This window comes from Arvicanthis niloticus, chromosome 9 (genome assembly GCF_011762505.2).
Source record: "Arvicanthis niloticus isolate mArvNil1 chromosome 9, mArvNil1.pat.X, whole genome shotgun sequence".
In the NCBI taxonomy this organism is placed as follows: Eukaryota; Metazoa; Chordata; class Mammalia; order Rodentia; family Muridae; genus Arvicanthis; species Arvicanthis niloticus.
In genome coordinates, this window is record NC_047666.1 from 52,851,140 (window position 1) to 52,871,315 (window position 20,176).

General features: G+C 45.4%; 1 protein-coding gene across 6 annotated transcripts in view; it reads left to right on the forward strand.

Annotated features, from left to right (window-relative positions):
• Atg7 (autophagy related 7) overlaps positions 1–20,176 on the forward strand; it is a 210,128-nt gene that overhangs the window by 118,214 nt on the left and 71,738 nt on the right. For all 6 annotated transcript variants that reach the window (XM_076940288.1, XM_034511187.2, XM_034511188.2 and 3 more), the window contains one exon: positions 10,026–10,148. In XM_076940288.1, the coding sequence (XP_076796403.1) occupies positions 10,026–10,148 (123 nt within the window). The remainder of the gene's footprint in view (positions 1–10,025; positions 10,149–20,176) is intronic.

Genomic DNA, 20,176 nt, shown 5'->3' on the forward strand with positions numbered 1-20,176 from the left:
GGATGAGCTCACAGGTGGTTTGGAGCACACACCGAGCATCATGCCCATACGTGCTCTTCTGCATTGCCAAGAACACACTGAGCTCGTCAGAGTCGCCGGGGACAGTTCCCACATCTTCCTGAACATTTTTGATGGGCTCCTTTTTGCCCAGACTGCTAACGTGCCTACCACCTTAAGAGCTGATTTTAAACAAACTAGCCTATGGGCACTGGACCCAGAAAAGAGACTTCCACAGTAGGTCCCCTGAGTTGGGTCAAATAAGCTTAAGAGCAGGACTCTTCCAGGAGTTCCTAAAGCTGGCAATTATCTGAGAACTTAGCTCAGGCCGAGACGATAACTCTCACCCAAAGCTGCCCCTCCTAGAAGCTTTCTGCATGCATATAGTTATCAGTGGTTTTCACGGCTCCTGTGGGGTTTGAGGTGGAAAGGATTTTCATAGGGAAAGTTAAGATAAAAACAAAAATACAACAACAAAAACCAACAATAGCAAAAACACAAACAGACCTGTTGCTTTTGCCAGGTCTCTGTCTTCTTTGAACAAAAGTCCCAAATATGTAACTGTTCCTTTTCTCCTAATGAGGGAGGATATTCTCTGGAATTTCACTCTACTGTTTTGGGCATACTTCCTGTCACCATCACGTCTTTTTTGTTTCTGTAAACTTAATTTGGAGACAGTCTTTATTTTAGGAGTAGATGCACTTCTGCTGGGATTCATTCTTGCTCAATGTCAGCCTAAAATCTCTTCTCAGTAACTGGGGAGATGAGCTTGAGGCAGCTCCAGGATGGGAACTGTTCCCTGTCTATGGTCCTGAGTCTTGGGATTACTCCCAGGTGCATGCTAACTCCCCGTACTGAACATCCTTCCTTCTCGGTTGACCTCAATACAAGTTTTACTTTTTTGTGTGGCCCCAGCAAAATGGCTGTTTGATTCTGTTTAGTACAGTTGTATGATATACCAGCAACTCATTCAAACACCAGCATCTAGATTTGATTCTGATCAAGCCTTTGACTCTGATCAAAATACAAAATACAATGATACCTGATACTTTTCCATAGTCGGTCATCTCAAGTTTAAAGGCAGCTGATGTTTTGATGTAAAAAACTTCTTGAGTCCTCTACATGACCTTGTTGTCCAGTTTCCATGTGGACTGGACAGCAGTGAGCACTGTACAGTGACTTTAAGGTCATATGGGCTACGTTCTTGACATGCTGGCAGCAGCATGACATGCAGGCAGTGCTCTGATTTGGAACAATTCTTTGCTCCTTGACCTCAGATCTGTTCCACTTTCTAGGCCTGGCTTTATGAATAGGTCTTGCTCAACAGAACTCACAGACAGATCAGGCGAGGATGATAGCTGTATTTCCTATTAGCAGTGTGCCTAGCTCCTTACCCAGAACTGAGAGCTTCCTTGTGTAGTGACTCTATCCATAAAAGTCTTAAGAAACTTCAGGCTTGCCTCACTGTGGAGTAAAGCCTCTGGGTAGAACCAGCTGGGTGATTGTCCCTAAGGGAGGAGAGAAAAGAGTCTTATTCATGTGTTCTCTTAGAATGGAATGGCAGGCCCTGATTCTTCTCTTTTCTTGCAGCGTTGGCCCTTCTGGATCCTTCTGTTTCCCCATAAAGAGCCGGGACTCTTATTGACACCTTCGGGGGTTTCTTGGGATCCCATTGGTTCTGTAGATTATGCTGGGAAAACCAGCAGTTTGGTGCAGCTTATCTTGCCATCCGCAGGCCTAGAGCACCCTCCATTTATTTAGCTCTTCTATTTGTCTCATCAGAGTTACCTGAAACTCTGGGTGTGATTGTGTGCTCTGTAGTACCAGAACTGAGAAGACTGAGGCAGGAGCATCATGAATTCCAGGCTAGCCCAGGCATGTAGCAAAATAGTATCTGTTTAAAAGGAAGGAACAGAGGGAGGCAGGGAGGGAATGGGGAGGAGTACTGGTAGATTATTTGTAGAAATTACATTGAAGAAACTTTCTTTTTCTCGTTTAGTAAGAGTTTTTGTCATAAATGGGTTTTTCACTTTGCCAAATATTTTTATAAAACTATTGATGTGATCACTCACTTTTTTTAGCTTCTTCCTGAAACAGTGAACCTAAAATACTTGGTTGGTAAGCCAGCCTTGAAACTGGCTGCTTTTACTTCTTCATCTATTGAGACAGAGTCTCACTGTGTGGTCCTTGCTAGTCTGGAATTTCTATGAGACCAGGCTTGCTTCAGGCTTCAAATAATCCTCCTGCTTCCGCTCCACGCCCACCCCCGGGTCTTGGGGTTACAGGCACGTGCCACCACACCTGGTTAGTATATTTTTAAATGTATGGCAGTTCTGGGCCTGTTGCTTTTCAGGGAAGGAAGGATCTTAATTGTTAACTCAATTGTTTTTAATAGAAAGAAGCCAGGTCAGGATTTTGATTTCTTTTAAGCCAGTGGTTCTCAACCTTCCTAATGTTGAGCTCCTTTAGTACAGCTCCCCATGTCGTAATGACCCCAACCATAAAATTATCTCATTGCTACTTCAAAAATATAATTTTGCTACTGTTATGAATTGTAATGTAAATATCTGATATATCTGATATATGACCCCCAGGGGTCACAGCCCACAGGTTGGAACCCCGTTTTAAGCTTATCTTACTTTAGATCCCTCCTTTTTAGGGCTCCCTTGCATGTAGTCTTAGGGGGCCGGCCATGTTCCTTCCGCTTCCCTGGAACATCCTTCTGCTCTGTTTCTTTCTAAGCACTGTTTACATTGTGGAAACTCACATGTGCTGCCTGGCTTTCCACTTAATTCAAAATAGTTTTAATTTCTCTTGGCATCTTGTCTTTGACCCTTGTGTCACACAAGGTTCTCCATCTCAGGGGTTTTGCGTTCAACTGTTTTTATTACTATCAGCTTTCTGTTGTGTTCTGACAGAGGCCTTGTATAACTTCCTTTTAAAAAGTACTTTATTTTTATTTTTAATCATACCTATATATAAGGGGGGAGGGTGCTGTATGCATGCAGTTATCCAAAAAGAGAGCATCAGGTTCCCTGGAGCTGGAATTACAGGCAGTTATGAGCAGCTCCCATGTGCTGGGAACAAACATGGGTCCTCTTCAAAAGCAGTAAGTATTCATAGCTGGGAAGAAGGTGTATTCTGTGGTTGTTATCAGTTATATGATATCAGTTATAGCCAATGGTCATTAGCATTTTGAAATCAGATGTGTCCTCATTGGCTTCCTGGCTGCTGCATCTCTTCACACTGATAGAGCATGGTTAACTTCTCTAGTGCTAACAGTCTCTTTACCTCCTCCCTCCTGTCCTATTGGCTTCCCCCCTGGTTGTCCCTAGACTCTGATATTTTGGAGGGACTGAAGAAATAATTAAGTCAGTAAAGTGACTGCTGACAAGAAGGAAGACCTGAGTTTGAGTTCCCAACACTAACATAAAAAGCTAGGTATGAGTGTGCATGGCTGAACCCCTGCCTTGTTTGGAAACAGAGACTCGAGGATCCCAAAAGCTCATTGGCTAGTGAGCCTAGCTCAGTCAGTGAGTTTCAGTTTCAGTGAAAAGCATTGTCTGAGAAGAGAAAGGTGGAGATTGATCAAGGAAAGCCAGCCAGTGTTATCTGTGAGTCCCCATGAGCACCAAACCTGCTTTTTTTCTGACCTGTGCCAGTACACCCCTCCTTAGTCAACCCCTGTTGTCCTCTGCCCCCAGAAAGTCACCATATTGATGATAAACTTGATGCAGACAGCTGATTGTCATATATACCATAGCCTAGAACTCCTGGACTTAATTGATCTTCATGCCTCAGCTGGGACTATGGGTGCCTACCTCCATATCTTATCTTCATATGCACCTGCACACATATGTACACACACACACATACTACTTTCATAGGCACCTGTACATATGTGTGCACAGCCTATGGGGGTCATTCTCATTCAAACCACTACATTGCCCTAGAGCTTAATATACCTGACAGCTGCTCCAGCGCTGCTGTTCTGCGATGCTGTACCAGTCATGGGGGATGGACACCTTATGTTAAAACAGTGTCTTAGTCCCTCCTTCCTGGCCTTGTGTCACTGCTGCCACTCACTTCAGTTACACATGTGTAAGCATGTGTACATATGTGTGAATGACACATGCATAAGCATCCATGATCATATACATTGCTATTCTGAAGTCCAGCTGGGGGTGGGAAAGGGTCTGACACCCTCTCTGACCTCCATAGACACCTGCACTCATGTGCACATATCCACATAGGCACATAATGTAACTTAAAATAAAAATGTTAAAGCCTTTGGTGTGTCTTGCTAGGTCTCCTCCCCACTTCTTATTGTTTGTCGTTTGTGTTCTCACTGTGTTGACTCAGGTTGCTTCAGCTTCTAGTCTGCTAATCCCAGCATGCTTACCGTGTCTGCTTTGGGTGTTTACTTTGTCTGTTCAAACTGCTTTGCCTTCAGTTAGCCTTCCTTGTATTTTCATAGTTAGAAATGTTGCCCCGTAAAGAAAAATGTAAATGGGCCTTACTGAAGCTGGGGCAGGCAGGATAAGGGGAAAGGGGACACCCTCTAGTCCCTGAGCCTTGGGACTTCGAGTGTAAAGACTGTGTCTCATTCCCTCCATCGTGGGCTGTGGGCAGGGCAGGTGGGTATTTCACTGTGCAGGCTGTTCACATCTGCGCTCTGCCTTGCCTGTGTTAAAGGAATAGCTGCTGAACTCACCTGCTGGAAGCAGAGTGCCTTTCTCTGATACTTGCTCTGAGAACTAGTTAAGCTCTGGGCTATAAAACTCACAAAAGCATGGGGGCTTCTTCCTCCTGGAAGTCTTCCCTCAGGCTTCCAGAGGCTCCCTCTGTCTGTTACAGTGCAGGTATTCCTTCTTGGTGGAGGTTCCCTCTGGCTGTCTGCTTTCTTAAAAGTCCTGTTAAGTCTGCCTGCGACTTCAATGTAGGAAACAGATTTTTGCTTTGTGACCTCAACTAAGTAAGTATTCTAGAAATAGGTGCCGTGTGTAGTTTTGAATCATCATGTGCAAGGAAGTATGATGCCTAGGCAAAAGTGACTTAACAAGAGCTTTCCAGAAACCGTACATTTACATCCCCATTAAAAATATATAAGCTTCTGTTTAGACTGGGGTATGTGTTTGTGCTGCCCTTGTTTAAGAATAATAAACAAGGGGCTGGAGAGATAGCTCAGTGGTTAAGAGTGTATAGTGTTTTTGCTGAGGACCCTTGATTGGTTCCCAGAAACCACATCAAACCACCACCTGTAACTCCAGTTTCAGGGGACTCAATGCCCTCTAGCCTCTGTGGACACCTGTCGCATGTGGTGCACATAAATTTATGCAAGCTCACATACATAGGAAGGAAGGAAGGGAAGAGAGGATGGAAGGAAGGGAAGAGAAGAAGGAAGATGGAAAGAAGGAAAGGAAGAGAGGAAGGAAGGGAAGAGAGGAAGGAAGGAAGGAAGGAAGGGAAGAGAGGAAGGAAAGAAGGGAAAAGAGGAAGGAAGAAGGAAAGAAAGAGTGAAGGAAGGAAGGAGGGGAAAAGAATCCACTTGCTTCTCATTAGATGAAAGCTATTACATTGTCCAGCACAATGGCTCAGTTGGGGACTGGTGCTTGCATTCAAGCCTGATGACTTGAGTTAAGTCCCTGGCCCCACCCCACATGGTGGAAAGAGAAAACTGACTTCCACAGGTTTTTCCTGTGTTCAGATAAATAAATGTAATAAAATACTTTTTAAATAAAAAATTACTTCTTATCTTTAGGAGATCAGAGTCCCTATGAGCCTTCTCCAGAGTAGCCCCAAATTGGAAGGCTTTGGTGGGCTTCAGAGTTTAGCTGTAGACTATGAATTTGAAGGAGCAGAGAGCAGAGTTAGCACAGTCTCAGCTGGAGATGTGATGCTCTGGCGTTGTCTCTACAAAGACATTTTGCCATCTTAGTCCAGAGATGTGATTTCCTATATGCCATAAATAACAAAAAACTTGCTGTACAAAATGGTTAAGCAAAGGCTCAGATCAGGAAAGAACAGGTGTCATTAGACAAGAGTGAACACTGGGCTGGCAAGTTGGCTCAGGAGTAAAGGTGCTTGCCGCCAAGCCTGGCAGCCTGAGTTCAATTTCCAGGACCCAAATGATGGAAGGAGAGAATTGACTCCCACCGGTTGTCTTCTGACCTTTATGTGGCAGATTGGGCTAGGGTGGACAAGGGTGTGAGCAGAAGTGGGCAGAGTGAGCAGAAGTGGGTGGGGTGAGCAGAAGTGGGTGGGTGAGCAGAAGTGGGTGGGGTGAGCAGAAGTGGGTGGGGTGAGCAGAAGTGGGCAGAGTGAGCAGAAGCAGGCCGAATGAACCACTGCTTTATTTAAGAGAATCTTCCCAACCTGCGGGGAAACTTGTAGCTTTCCTCGTTGTCTTAGGGGTTTTCTACTCAACACCCTTGTTAGTTTAAGGATGGTGCTGTGCCTCGTGTAGGTTGGAGGTTACTGTTAGATGCACTTTACCTCCTTCCATCTCTTCTTGTTTATTTGTTTTTATAGTTTTAGATGCATTCCATCCTCTAAGAAGACTAAGCCCCTTCTAGGAGGAGAAAGGCCTAATACCTTTCACAAGCTTCCTGGGTTCAGCAGTTTAACTCACAGCACTGGAGGTCTGTGCGTGATTCCACACACCCCAAGAGGATTAAGTTTTTCCACATATTTTCTAGCCAGCGCTGTTAAAGCCTCAGAATTAAACTGTCCACCCTGGGTACAGGCTGCCCGTCCTTGGTTTGTCCTTGCTGTCCCTCCTCGGATCACAGATTTGTAGGGCTACACAGTGATCTGTAGAAAAAAGGGTTTAAAGTCCAAGAGTTCAACTAAGATCCAAGTCATCACTAAATAGACTAAGTCATCATTAAATAGTTCAGACTTACTTCTTGGAAGCCCTTCATTTAATTTGAATGCGTATTCTTCTGAGACACTGTTCTCATTGTGAGGAATCTCATTGTTGAGGGTGAGGGAGTCCATATTTATTAAATGCTTTCTATTGTTTTGTTGTTGTGTATTTATTTTGTTTTTTTTTTTTTTTTAGACAGCCTTTGCTCATACTATAGACCAGGCTAGCCTCAAGCTCAAGGATCTTCCTAGAGTACTAGGATTAAAGGCATATGCCACCACAGCCCAGCTCTTAAGTGATTTCTAAAACCCATGCATTGGGCTGTCAAGCTGATGACCATGGCTGAGCCAGGCCATTCAGCTCTCCAGCTCTCCCAGGGTGATCTGCAGCCAGTGGAGCATTTTCTCCCTGCTTGGGTTCTTCTCAGCCCTGTAGATTAGTTAGGTTTGGTTTGAGACAGAATCTCACTGTGTAGCCCTGGCTAGCCTGGAACTGGCAGTGTACACCAGGCTTGTCTTGAGTATATAGAGTATATATATATCACCCTACCTCTGCCTCTGGGATTGAAGGTGTGCACCACCATGCCCACCTTTCTCAGCTCCTTCTTGATGCTGTCGACTCCTAAGTATCTCATATTTTTACCCAGCGAGGGGATCCACACATGTAGCCTCATTCACCTTTTCCCCGAGCCAGCCTGTCCTAAGCAAGCACTTAGCTCAGCCTTCCAGCACTGCTGAGATGCCGCCCCTCCCCACCGCCCCTCTCCTCCAGCCCCAGACCCTGACTTTCCCATGCATCTCTGCCCCTTCTTAACTTCCATACTACCTGGGGCAGGGGAGCTGGCCCTGAACATTAAGCCCACCTGTACTTCTTAAGCAGATTACACTCATGGCCTGAGGGCAGCTTTATGCAGTAACTGTAGTATGCCTGAGTCTGACCTGCGGCTCCCCCCAGGAGACCATGTGGACAGTTCTGCCTGTGACACCGTACCAGCAGCACTCAGCCCATTTTGAGATTTTCAGATGCAGAACACTGAGCCCATTGAAGGAATGGCTGAGCCTGTTTTCCCCCTTTTATCCTCCCTCATCCTTAAACACACTGCTACATACACAATCTGGATATTGGCTTTGTCTAATATATTGCTATATCTTGGAAATCAATTTGTACCAGTTGTTCAGAGCCATGTGTGTTTTATAATGAGTTACAGGATATGCCACTGATTGTAAATGCGGCATAATACGGCTGCACAGTCCCCTGTCGGATATCTGTTTTCAAGGGTTTTTGCTACAGTGGTTCAGTGAGCAATCTTACATCTGTGTTCATGCTACAGACAGCTGCTCAGAAACTTTCACAAGTGAAATTGCTAAATTGTGGTATTTATGCTTTTCCAAAAGGAGAATTTTTCAAATTCTACTTCTTGACTTACTGCTTCTCGGGTGTCTGCTCACGTGTCCACTGACTCCTGGACGAGCCCTCTGTCTGCTGTCTTTTTCATACTACTCTGCCTGTCTCTTCTGGGTTCTAGAACTTCTCTGCAGCTAGCTCACTGTCTGCCCTTCAGTTGACAGCTACTGTGATCACTGATCACTGGGTATCACAGTCATATGTGTTGCTCTGAGAGCTTTTGTTCTCTGTCAAGGCAACTGGCCTGTCATCTTCTGGCCTTTTATGTGAAGGATGGCGTGCTTATGGGAATCCTGTCATGGCCTAACTGCTCAGATGAACTCTCACAACAGGTAGTCTATGTACCCAGCACCCAGACATTGTTAACACATGGTCCACCCTGAGCATCCCTCTTTAGGTACAGTCTCTCCATAGGTCCACCTCAATCTTGAATTATAAAACCCTAGATTAATTGTACCTGTTTTTATTTTTAACTTTGTGTAAAGGTAGTTGTGACGTGCATACACGTTCTTCCTTCTGTAATGTTTGGCGTGTGTAATTTTCATTCCTATTGCCATATAATATTCCACTTATTTCCTCATCCATTCTGAATAGTCACTTAAGTGACTCTAGTTTGGTTATCATGAAGAGTTGCAGGAACACTTGTTTCTGTCTGCCGATGCTCCCGTGTGCACATCTTTGTTCATCTATCTAAGGGTCTCTGAGTCACAGGGCGCATAAGTAGTAAACTCTAGATGGTCTCCTCTGACACTCCCTGGGAGTCTCAAGTGTCCCGTATCCTGACTTTGTAGCCCCTTTGGTGGGTCTTTGATCACAGGATGTTGAGCGCATTCCTGTGTTGCTTGTCCTTGTTTGGGGTACTCCTGTTGACATTTACAGTTCCGCTTCTAGCAGTCATGTTTTAACATGCTCTTTTGCTAGCTGGGTTGTCAGAATTCTAACAGATCATTCTGTCCTGCCCACTCCCTTGATTACTTTCCATTTTTTCCTTGGATCTTCCTCCGTCTGTTATTTATTTTGTAACAAGTGAATCTTAGGCCCAGTAGCTTGAGTCTTGTAGAACATTCAGTGAACTTGCATGAAACTTACTTTATTGGAGAAGTTGGCATCTACCCAGATGTCATGACTCTCTCAAGCAGATGCAAAGAGTAAATACTCAGTGCACCTGTACTCTTTCCTACAGATTTTTTTTAAGAGAGAATGAGAATGTGTGCTGATGTGTTTGTGGCCATCTGTCATGTCTTTATGTTAGTTCAGAGGCATCAGGTTGCCTGAAGCTAGACTTACGGCCAGTTTTGAGCCATCTGATGGTGGGTACTGGGAGCTGAACCCAGGTCTTCTACAAGAGCAGCTAGTCCCTTACTCACAGGCTCTCTCCAGCCTGTCAGGTAACAGGTTTACCCTATGTTTTATTGTTCTTTAAAATATATATATTGCATTCATTCATTTACGTATGTTGTATGTCGTTTGTATGAGCATGTGTGCATGTGTGAGTGCATGTGTGAGTGCATGTGTGAGTGCATGTGTGAGTGCATGTGTGAGTGCATGCATGTGCTCTGGAGTGCATATGGAGGTCAGAGGACAACTTGTGGGTGTCAATTGTAGGCCCTGGGGATTGAACTCAGGTCATCGGGCTTGGTGGTAGGCACCTTTGCGTGCTGAGCCATCTCCCTGTTTTTAGCAAGTGCTTGTTAGAAACCAGGACCTTTTAATGCATATCTAGCAGCGACTTTTTAAAAGTCCCAATGTTTTGCAGGTTCTTGATCAATACGAGCGAGAAGGATTCACCTTCCTGGCAAAGGTGTTTAACTCCTCACATTCCTTCTTAGAAGATTTGACCGGTCTTACATTGCTCCATCAAGAGACCCAAGCTGCCGAGGTAAGAACACAGTGCTTCTGTCCTAGGGATTGACACTTAAAACCTGCCTGACTCTCACCTTTGTGAAAGGGAATAGAGAGATTGACTTTGGCTTTTTTTCTGAGAACATGGAGCACCCTGGTTTGCTAAAGTGTCTGCCCAAAGCATCAAGCTTGGGCAGAGCAAGTCCAGGCTGCTGATTCCCCAGTGTTCCTTGTATTTCTGGAGGGTGTGCTTGAGTACACCTGTTGTTAACAGTCTCCTTGTAAGGGCTCTGTCAAACACAAGTCAGTGAGGAACCTGGACTCTGGGCTGTGTCGTCAGAGAAAACATGGCTGACTTGTTGACAGTCTAGTCAACCGTAGATGCTAACATTGATCTGCCGTGAAATGTCCCTGTCTGGCCTGGGAGTTGTGCAGGTCTCCACCCTGAATGAGGGACAGCCACAGGCTGAGAGTGAAAACAGGTTCTCACAGTGAACTTGCTTTTCCCCTGAAGATTTCATGAGGTGAATTGAACCCTAAAGGCACTTCCATGGCTGTGCAGGGACGCCCTTGCCACCCCTATTCTGATTACCTGGTTCAATCTCAGACATGGCTACAGAGCCATGAGTCTTGATTGTTTACAATCATCCTGGGGATTGAGTCTCTACACTATATAGGAGGCCCCAAGTAGTCAAGGAAGGGCTGAGCTGGACTGGTTCTGGCCAGCCAGTGGAATAAGGGTTGCTGTTTGGAGGCATGTGATGAGCTTTGAGTGGAAGAAACCTTTGGAAAACCCAGAGCACAGCTGCTTGGACTTGTGAACAGGTTGGAGTGATTTACAAGCACACCCAGGAAGCAAAGCTGTCCTCTTGCACTTGCTTAGAACTGAAAATGAATTATCTCTAACTTGCTCAGATGCAGGATCATTAAACAGGTGGGATCTTTCACTGATGTCTGGTACATAAAACCTGGAGAGTCCCTCATCTCTGGGATCAGGAAGGAAATAACCATTTCTGGAGAACTCTGAGAGACAAAGCTGTCCCCTAGACCTGAGACTGGGGCCCCAGCAGGTTTCAGGTTATGCTGATGGCAGCTGCCACTGCCTAGAAGTGCATGAGGACGAACTGCAGGTTTTTGCAGCCATGACATCACTGACAAGATGGCGAAAGGGCTTTTCCAAGTCACCCAGAAGAGCGGAGAGTTCCTCTGATCTTACTCTAGAGACACAGACAAGATGTCAGGGTTTTATTCTGTTTTAGTAGCTCAGCTGGTCATGTCCTTCTCAAAGACCCAGAGAAAAAGAAGTTCCAGTGAGCCTTGGTAACAATAGGCTGAGGGCAGGAGGGCAAGCCCTCATCTGTGAGCCTGAGTGGGGTGTCTGTTTGTGTCTTTGTTTGTTTGTTTAGGTTTCTTCACTAAGTTAGTGCTGGGGTTTTAAATGCCCCATAACATTGGAGGTGAAAGATAATAAGCCAGTTAGCCTATGACCCAGATGTGGCTTACAGCTGTGGTGTTTGGAGCTTGCCCTGTGTTAAATTTTGAAGAAAGCCAGAATTTTAAAATTATGATTTTTACATTAAAGTCTGAATTTCCTCATTTTCAACTTCTTTGAAAAATCAGGTCTGGCAACTGCAGGTCCATGCTTCTTGACTAGAGGGAGCCAAACAAATGATGTGTTGGATACAGGCTTGAAGGCATAAAACGTGTAACGTGCTGAGGATGTAGCGTGGTGGTAGAGTACCTCCAAGCACGCGAAAGGCCCTGGGTCCAGTGCCAGCACCGCATCAGGAAAGTCCATAGAAACACAGTCGTGCCTGTCACATGGCTCCCGTTTCCTCTCCTGGAGACAGACACAGCTGCTATTTCTTCATCCTTCAGCCATGTTCTGGGTTTATTTCATGTTCTGAAGTTGACAGCCTTTCTGGGAGTTTGGGTCTGTAACCCTTGACTAAAAAGATCTAAGTAGAAGCTTTAAAAGAAAAACGAAAATAGTGCCCTCACCAGGGGCCCTGTTAATAGCAAAGATCATTGTCACACGCGTGTGTGGTTTCAGTATGGTGAAAGAACATGTGTGTGAGAGAGAAAAATGTGTATGTCAGAGAACTGCTGGGGATACACCTTACTAGTAGAGCACTTTCCTAGCATGTAGAAGCTCAAGCCTCAGTTCCTCCAGGTAAGGAAGATCAGGAGTTCAAGGTCATCCTCAGCTATATAGTGAATTCAAGGCCAACCTGCACTACATGAAACCTTATTTCAAATACAAAACATAACAAAGCCAAAAATCTATTTATGTAAATATAGTATTTTGATTTTTAAACTTATTTTTATGATGCTCAGTATGAAAATTTGGACATCTGTATTTTTTTTTAAACACCACTTCATGAAGATGGTAATCACTTCCCTTTTGGATGAACTCTTTTCATGAGCTTGGTGTTTGCAAAAGACTCATCAAAGTGATATGTATTATTTCATCATATATATTGTCTATAAAAAGATTGAATTTTTTTGTGGTGCTGAAGCTCAGGACCATATGTATGTGTGCACGCGTGCTTGTGATTTAAAAATTACTAAACATGTTCTGAAAGTCTGATGCTGGCACCATGTTGCTTATTAGCGTAGGACTAATGAGATGGTGGCGCCCATGTCCACAGTGAGGAGCAAACGTATTGGCAGTGAGCTGAGGTTCTGAGGTGCCATCAAAAATGTTTAGTCATATGTATACAGTAAGTCCCAAGACTCAGAGAGTCAGGATGTAAAAAAAGACTTTTGGGTAGACAACCACCATTCCCTTTAGCCTTTAGGGTTTTGTTTTGTTAGGTTTGTTGTTGTTGTTGTTTTTTAAAGATTTGTTTATATATGTGAGTGCACTGTCACTGTCTTCAGACACACCAGAAGAGGGCATCAGATCCCATTACAGATGGTTGTGAGCCACTGTGTGGTTGCTGAGAATTGAACTCAGAACCTCTGGAAGAGCAGTCAGTGCTCTTAACTGCCTGAGCCATCTCTCCAGCTCCAAGTCCTTAGTTTTAAAGGATGAGAAACTGTCTTCATAAACAAAGCTGGATTTGGCCATTGGAAATCTGGGGATGAGAGGACCAACTCCCTGGGCCTTCCTGAGTTACAGAGCACACGACGGCCACAAAGCTCACCCCAGTTCTCCAGGGTAGAACTGTCATTAGTAGTTCTCCCTGCGTGCTCGTACCATAGTCCCTTTTCCCCTGCCCTTCTAGCACTGATCTCTGGAAAGCTACAAATTCTTTTGCACCTAAATCCCCTTCTAGTACTGCTCAGTGAGCAGGAAGGGTGCCCAGCTGAACCTGCTGGAGACCACATGTCCCCTGTTCCCACAGAAGGACCCACAGTGACAAACAAAGATACAGGCAGGCAGGGCCATTCTATGTTCAGTGAGATCGAACATGGCAACCCTAGCTTCCTTACCCACCAACCTCCTCCCACTGCCACTCATCCTAACTGACTACAGTGAGTCCATTCAGGGTCACCGTTGCCCTACCCTGCTTCAAAATCAGAGGACAACTTGGAAGGCTTACTTAAGGAGCATGATGCAGATGGAACCGGGGCCAACCCTAGAAAGATGGATGCCTTGATTTTGGTGGTAACAATGAGGGACAGTGACTGAGGTCACTGGGAATGAAGCTTGAAGGCAAAGTAAGAGGACCAGTGAACTAGCATGTCAGAGAACAGAAAGTCACCCTGTCTGTCACAGTGAGCAGAGGCTGCAGGACTGTGGTACAGTTTTTGGTTTTTTCTGCTTTTATATACAAGGTCTCACAGTGTAGCCCTGGATGGCTTGGACCTACATGCCTCTGCCACCCAAGTGACAATACAAATGTTCTTATGTGGAATGTGTTATGGAGGGTTAATATGTATGGAGTTCATTTCACACTAAATCGTTTAAAAGAACTTAGGAAAGGCCATTTGCCTTGGCTTGTGTTTTATCTTGGGGCCTTGGACAGACACCCACATTCTTTGAATCCCATCCGGGTGTCAAATGGTGCTTTCATTTTTCCCATGGGATATTAGAAGTCCCCACAGAAGAAAAGCCCCACTTAGCTTCTTACATTCTTAAAATATGGCCATGTATGGAGGATGCTTTCATATTTTACCTTCAAGGCCCAGCTTCCTGAGAGTAGCAGTGCTGGTCCATGGAGACTGGCCTGACTCTCTGGCCCTTCCTCTAGCCTCTTTGAAACCTAGCAAATGGAAGTTGCAAACTGATGGACCATACCAAGTTTCAGTAACAGATCTTCTGAGGAGTTCCTAGACTGTTGCTTTAGTTACTAGATTTCTTAAGGAAAGTCTCAGTCTGACTCAAACAAGCAGATGCCTTAGCCTCATTTTATGAAACTGGCTCAAGTTAGCCTCTGGGGCTATTTCTCATCCTGGGACAAAATATCAGTTTCCATGTTTTTATTTCATTCCAACTATGGGTTCAGCATCATGCTCTGAGAAACACCAAGATATATTTTTCTACTCCGTCTAACTAAAGAAAAAAGGACGACTCCTAAGGGAGCTGATGAAACAGACCATCTTGGTCCATCCTTTAGAGACTGAAATTCCCAGATCCCATAGCCAGCAGCCAGCCATTCTCCTGCTTCCAGGATTAACTTGAGACTGTCTGCCCCTCACTCGGGTCTCTTGGCAACACAGGACAGTTGCACCATGGGTCAGCATCGTCAGTTCTTAACACTGAGCTCACAGCATTTGTGGCCTCGGGTTTTGGTGAAGCAGCATGCTTCTTGCAGATTCGTGGAGTTAATTACTGATGACGGGGGAGGAAAGTTGAGCACCAACTGTTAACACAGGCTGAACGGTCCCTTGCAGGCTGGCAGCCACCAGGAGGGCTGTGCTGACAGATCCATTCAGAGTTGAGATTCAACTCTGAACTCATTGAGCTACAGAATTCTAGAATGCCTGTTGTCCTTACAGCAAAAGTCACAGGAGAAACATGGCAGCCGTATGGTGTGACTTCATGGGCAGAACAACTTCCTGTTCTGTTCAGTCAGCCACGCTGTTAACAAGTGTTTCTGCCCGGCCTTTGCACTTATCCCAAGTTTCTGGCCCTTCGCCCTCACAGCTGGTTTTGATTTGGTTTCTGTGGAATAGTTTTTTGTTTTGTTTTGTATTTAACAACAGTCAGATATTTATGTACAGCTTCATCAAGAGCCTCTGATGACAAATACGCCTTCGGAGGCCAAGGGAAGCTGTGGGAAACCCCCGTGTCAGCACTCAGACCTGTTTGCAGTAGAGAGGGTTCACTATGGGAATTGAAGAGCTTGTTCGAGCACCTACCTCTGTCTTCTCAGAGTCCTCTGTTAGCCTGTCTCCCCTTGTCTGTCCTGGGATGGTGCCCTGCACTGAAGTTTCCTTATGAAGCAATGCCTCAAGGTCAGCCGTGGCCCCCTCTCCTGAGTGAGGGGAGGAAAGGCAGCAACTGCAGGCACAGAGCCATTTGCTGCTTAGCTTGGAAACTGGAGCCTGTCTTTTGAAATCCAGCTTGGCAGCATCTCATTGAGAACTCGCTGTATAAAATGTGTCCCTTTTATTTGCTCTCAGAGTTATCTGCAGAAATTTGAGATGTTTATGTATGTGGGCATTCAGGATGGTCCTGTTGAAGAGTAGATGGCAAAGTCTGAGTGGAATCCTACCTTCCAGAGAAGAGGCTGGTTGGTGCAATCTACTTAGAGGCCATGAGAGAGAGAAAGGGAGAGTCACGTGCTACATGCACACAAGACAGCTGAGCAATAGAAGAGAGGCGCTAGTCCTCCTTAAACCATGGGAATACAATCCTTTTAAATCGTGAGACTTGAGTCCTCCCTAAACCATGAAATTCAAGTCCAAAAGACATAAAAACCATAAAGACCTCAAGATATTACATTAACCTAAAAAATATTTTTTAAAAGTGAATCAGTCATGTCAGACAGAAATTATATCTGGACTTGCCTGACTGGATCCTCAGCTTTGATTGCCAGTTGTATATATCTTTAAATCATGAAAACATTAAACTAAATGGATGTGTTTTGAGTTGGAGGGGCTTTTCAGGATGGATTCTGTGAGCCAGAAGGTGGAAACTTAGTGAATTCCTAGAGCTAGGTAGCACATAGGCCAGGCACAGCTGACCCGACTTCCTGACTCCATGGTGCAGGGGGCCCCTGGTGGTGTCCTTGCAGCCTGTTCTGGCCTTGCTTTTCTAGGGGCTGTATTTTCACAGCTGACCCTTCTCATTTGCAAGCAAAACACCTCATGTTGAATTTGGGGGGATTCCATATTTCAAGACTGTAAAATTAAATAGATGTGTAGCTCTGAGGTTGTAGCTCTGAATCTTCTGCTTCTCAGTTACCCACGGGGCTCAGAGGTAGAAGGGACAGCACCGAAGGTGTGTGCCTGTTACTCCAATGCCATCGAAGTCTCAGCTAATGTTTATCAGCTCTGCCCAGCTTGTGGTGCTGTGGAAGCAGAAAGGTCCAGTCCTGTGGGACAGTGCCATGGTGCTGGGGATGGAGGATGTGAGAGGCAAGACAGGGCTTGTGGCTGTAGGGGCAGAGTTGACACATGGCTCTTTTGTTTCTGTAAAATCTCAGGTTCTCATGCCAGAGGGGCTCCAGGAAAGAACAAACATTGGTTCTCAGAGGTTGGAACTCCAGGTGTAGGACAGGAAAAGCAGAGCAGGGGTTCCATATGTGCAGCGGCAGCAGAGCTGCTGAGACTGTACTATAGCCACCAGCACGCTCCTCTTCTGGGTATGTCTACAGCCACTGTAGAGGAAGAAGTACCCATTTTGCAGATGAAGCTGTAGAGGACAGAGGAATAAATAAATACACTGATGATATGCTGTTGAACTTCTCTGTGTGAAGCTTCCAGACACATGGTAAAGTTTACAGTTCATGTCATAGGCTGGGGGCAAAGAGAATATCAAAGGCAGGGCACCGAGATGCATCTAACTTACAGGGAGTCTCTGCTTCCATACTGAGCCTAGAAGTTCCACACACAGAACGCTTTGCCCATCTCTCACAGACACATTCTCTGGTGTCCTGTGTATTAGGCAGGGTTTTCTAGTGTCACAGAACTTACGGTGTGTCTCTATACATTAAGGGGAGTTATTGGAATGACTTACAGTTTGCCGTCCAACTAACTCAGCAATGGGCAGCTGTGGATGGGAAGGTCAAGGATCTAGCAGTTGCTCAGTCCCACGAGGCTGGGTGTTTCCGCTGGTCTTCTGTAGAAGTAGGTTCCAACAGATGTGCTGGCAAGTGCAAGCAGGCAAAGAAGAAAGCCTCTCTTCTGCCGTTGCCCTTCTGTAGACCTCCGGCAGAAGGGATGGCACGGATTAAAGGTGTCACCATATGCCTGGACCTCAGCTGCTCTTCACTTGGAACTTGCTCTGTCCCAGGCTGGCCTTGAACTCAGAAATCTTCTTGCCTCTGTGTCCTGGGATTAAAGGTCTGTGTCATTTTGCCTAGACCTAAGCTTTTCATGGCCAGTATGCTTCAAGATCCAGATCAAAAGCTCGTGTCTTTCAGCCTCAAGATCTGGATCACAAGTGTGCCCTCCATTTCTGGATTGTAGTTCTTCTAGATATAGTCAAGTTGACAACTGGGAATAGCCACCACAGCCTGTGTCTTTGTGCCGTGGCATCTGTCACATCACTGTGCCTTATGACTCTTCCGCTGGCTTCTAAGAAAATCCAAGGGTCCCTGAGAGGTTTTCCTCACCAATGAGCTCATGGCTCATCTAGAATTACCACCTGGAGAAGAGCAGGTCTGAGGCACTTTCTCTCTGGGATTCCATCTTCCCTAAACTGGAAAGGAAATCAAGAGCTGGCCACCACTTGCAGTTACAAAGCTGTGTGGTTTAAAAAAAAAATGTTAACAACCTAGAAGTAGGTAATAGGTTTTTGTTGTTAGTCTGTGTGCTGGGTTTTTGTTGTTAGTCTGTGTGCCGGGCACAGGACCCACAGCCTCATGTCTGCTGAGCGTGTGCTCTGCCACGAGCCCAGTTTGCAACCCCTTGCTTTGTTTTAGTATTTGTGTTTATCATGCCTTAAGCCTCCTTGGAAGAGACCCCACCTAATTCTACTTGGCATTTTATTTAAAGAAAAGAAACTTGGCTTCATAAAAAGAGTTTTCAAAAATAGTTGATATTCATAAAGGATTACACACATAAAACATTTGTGTTGTTTCTGTCAGACTTGAGCTGCAAGCGTTGGTTTCTGAAAGCATCAGCTCAGAACCAAGCTAGTTCATGTTTCTGTGCCCAGGTATGTGTTGGCACACTCTTCCTCCCCTGTGCCCTCTCCATTCCCTCCCCTTTCTTTAGTCAGTGACCTGTGGGAATAGATACCAGTCCATGATAGCTGGGCCCATTTCAGTCTTAGCAATGTAGGCCTGAGGATATAGGATAAGCCAGTCCTCAAGAAGGCCTGGGATTTGCATATTGGAGGTAGAGGCAGGATTCCTTTCCAGTGTCTTAGAACTTGCTTTGTAGATAGACCAAGCTGGCCTTGAACTCATTGAAATCCACTTGCCTCTGCCTCCTGATTAAAGTCGTGTGCCACCAGGCCTGGCCCTGGAAGTAGTTTGTATTAAATGAGTTTTAGAGTGTCAGATTAGCAACATTGTCAGAATATATGAAAGAACTGTGTGAAAAAAAAAAAGGTCTTAATATGAAACAGAGTATCAATGGCACATTCTTATTGGCTGTTCAGAGGATAGCTAGCCAGATGCATGCAGCTTTTTCTCTGGTGAGTCCCCGAAGTGTTCCCTTCGGCATCACAATTGATCTGCAGACATGCCAATCCCTCAATAATGCAGAAGAACATTTGCATGGATCCTGTGCTCATTCTTTCTAATGCCCGGAGTCATCTGTCCATCACTCATGATCCCTCAGATGGTGCCAGTGATGTTCATTTATCACACATATCTCTTAAGGAATAATAAAAGGAGACGGTCTGGCCAGGTGTGGTGGAGCATGCCATAGACTCAGCACTCAGGAGATGGAAGCAGAGTTGCCATTTCAAGTCTGGTTTTAAAAATCAAAACAATATCTAAGCACAATGACACTGCATGCCTTTAATCCTAGCCCTTGAGAGGTAGAAGCCAAAGAATCTACAGTTCAAGGCCACCCTCAGCCACATAAGGAGTTCAGGGCCAGCCTGGGTTAAACAAAACCCTATCTCAAACAAAACAAAACAAAATCCTGCCCATGCTCAGTACAGAGATGCTGTTTTAAGTCTTTCCATCTGCGCTTTATTGAGTTGTGGCTGTGGAACCGGAAGACATGGAGGCTCATGGTCCATCCTTCTGTTGCTGTGTGGTCCCCGACTTTGTTCAATTCATCCATCTTGTCTCAACCTGTTTACTCCCCCTTGAGATCTGCCTGGGACCCCTGCTGAGCCTTCTAATGTGAGCCTTCATCTCCTTTGAGGAATGGGTTCTGGGCCCAGGTGCACAGGCTTCTGACAGAACCACATGCCTCTGAGGGGGGAGGCTTAATGCCCTTAATGCCCAAACTGCTTTTGGGACATTTAAATGACAATGATTAAGGAAATTCCCTCCTGCTTGTCCTTTTTTGTCTTAATATTTTAAAGTAATCTAAAATGCATGCAGAAAAAAACATATTGGGTTCTCCATGGCTCTGTGAATGAAGTGTGATGTAAACCTGCCCTTCCCAACTCACATGCTGCTGCTGCCTGCAGTCCTGGTGGCCGCCACTCCACACACCCTGCTTTTTCATCGTCAGCCTGGGGGATGTATCCCCAAACAATGCAGTTCTGCCCTGAACTTTCATGAATGGAATCGTGGGACATCTGGCCTGTGCTGTGGCTGCAGTTTGCTCACTCTGGTTGCCGTGTACAATTCCCTAGTTAGAAAGCCCCTCTCTCCTGCAACACACTTCTGGTTGGGGACATGATGCTGACTGAACTGCTGCTGGGTACAGCTCACAGGGTCCTGCACTGCACTTCACTGTGTCAATGTGTCCTGGGCTTACTAATAATGTTGGTAGAGTCAGTTTTTGTAGGGCTACCAACCAAGGTCATGCCTGTGATTT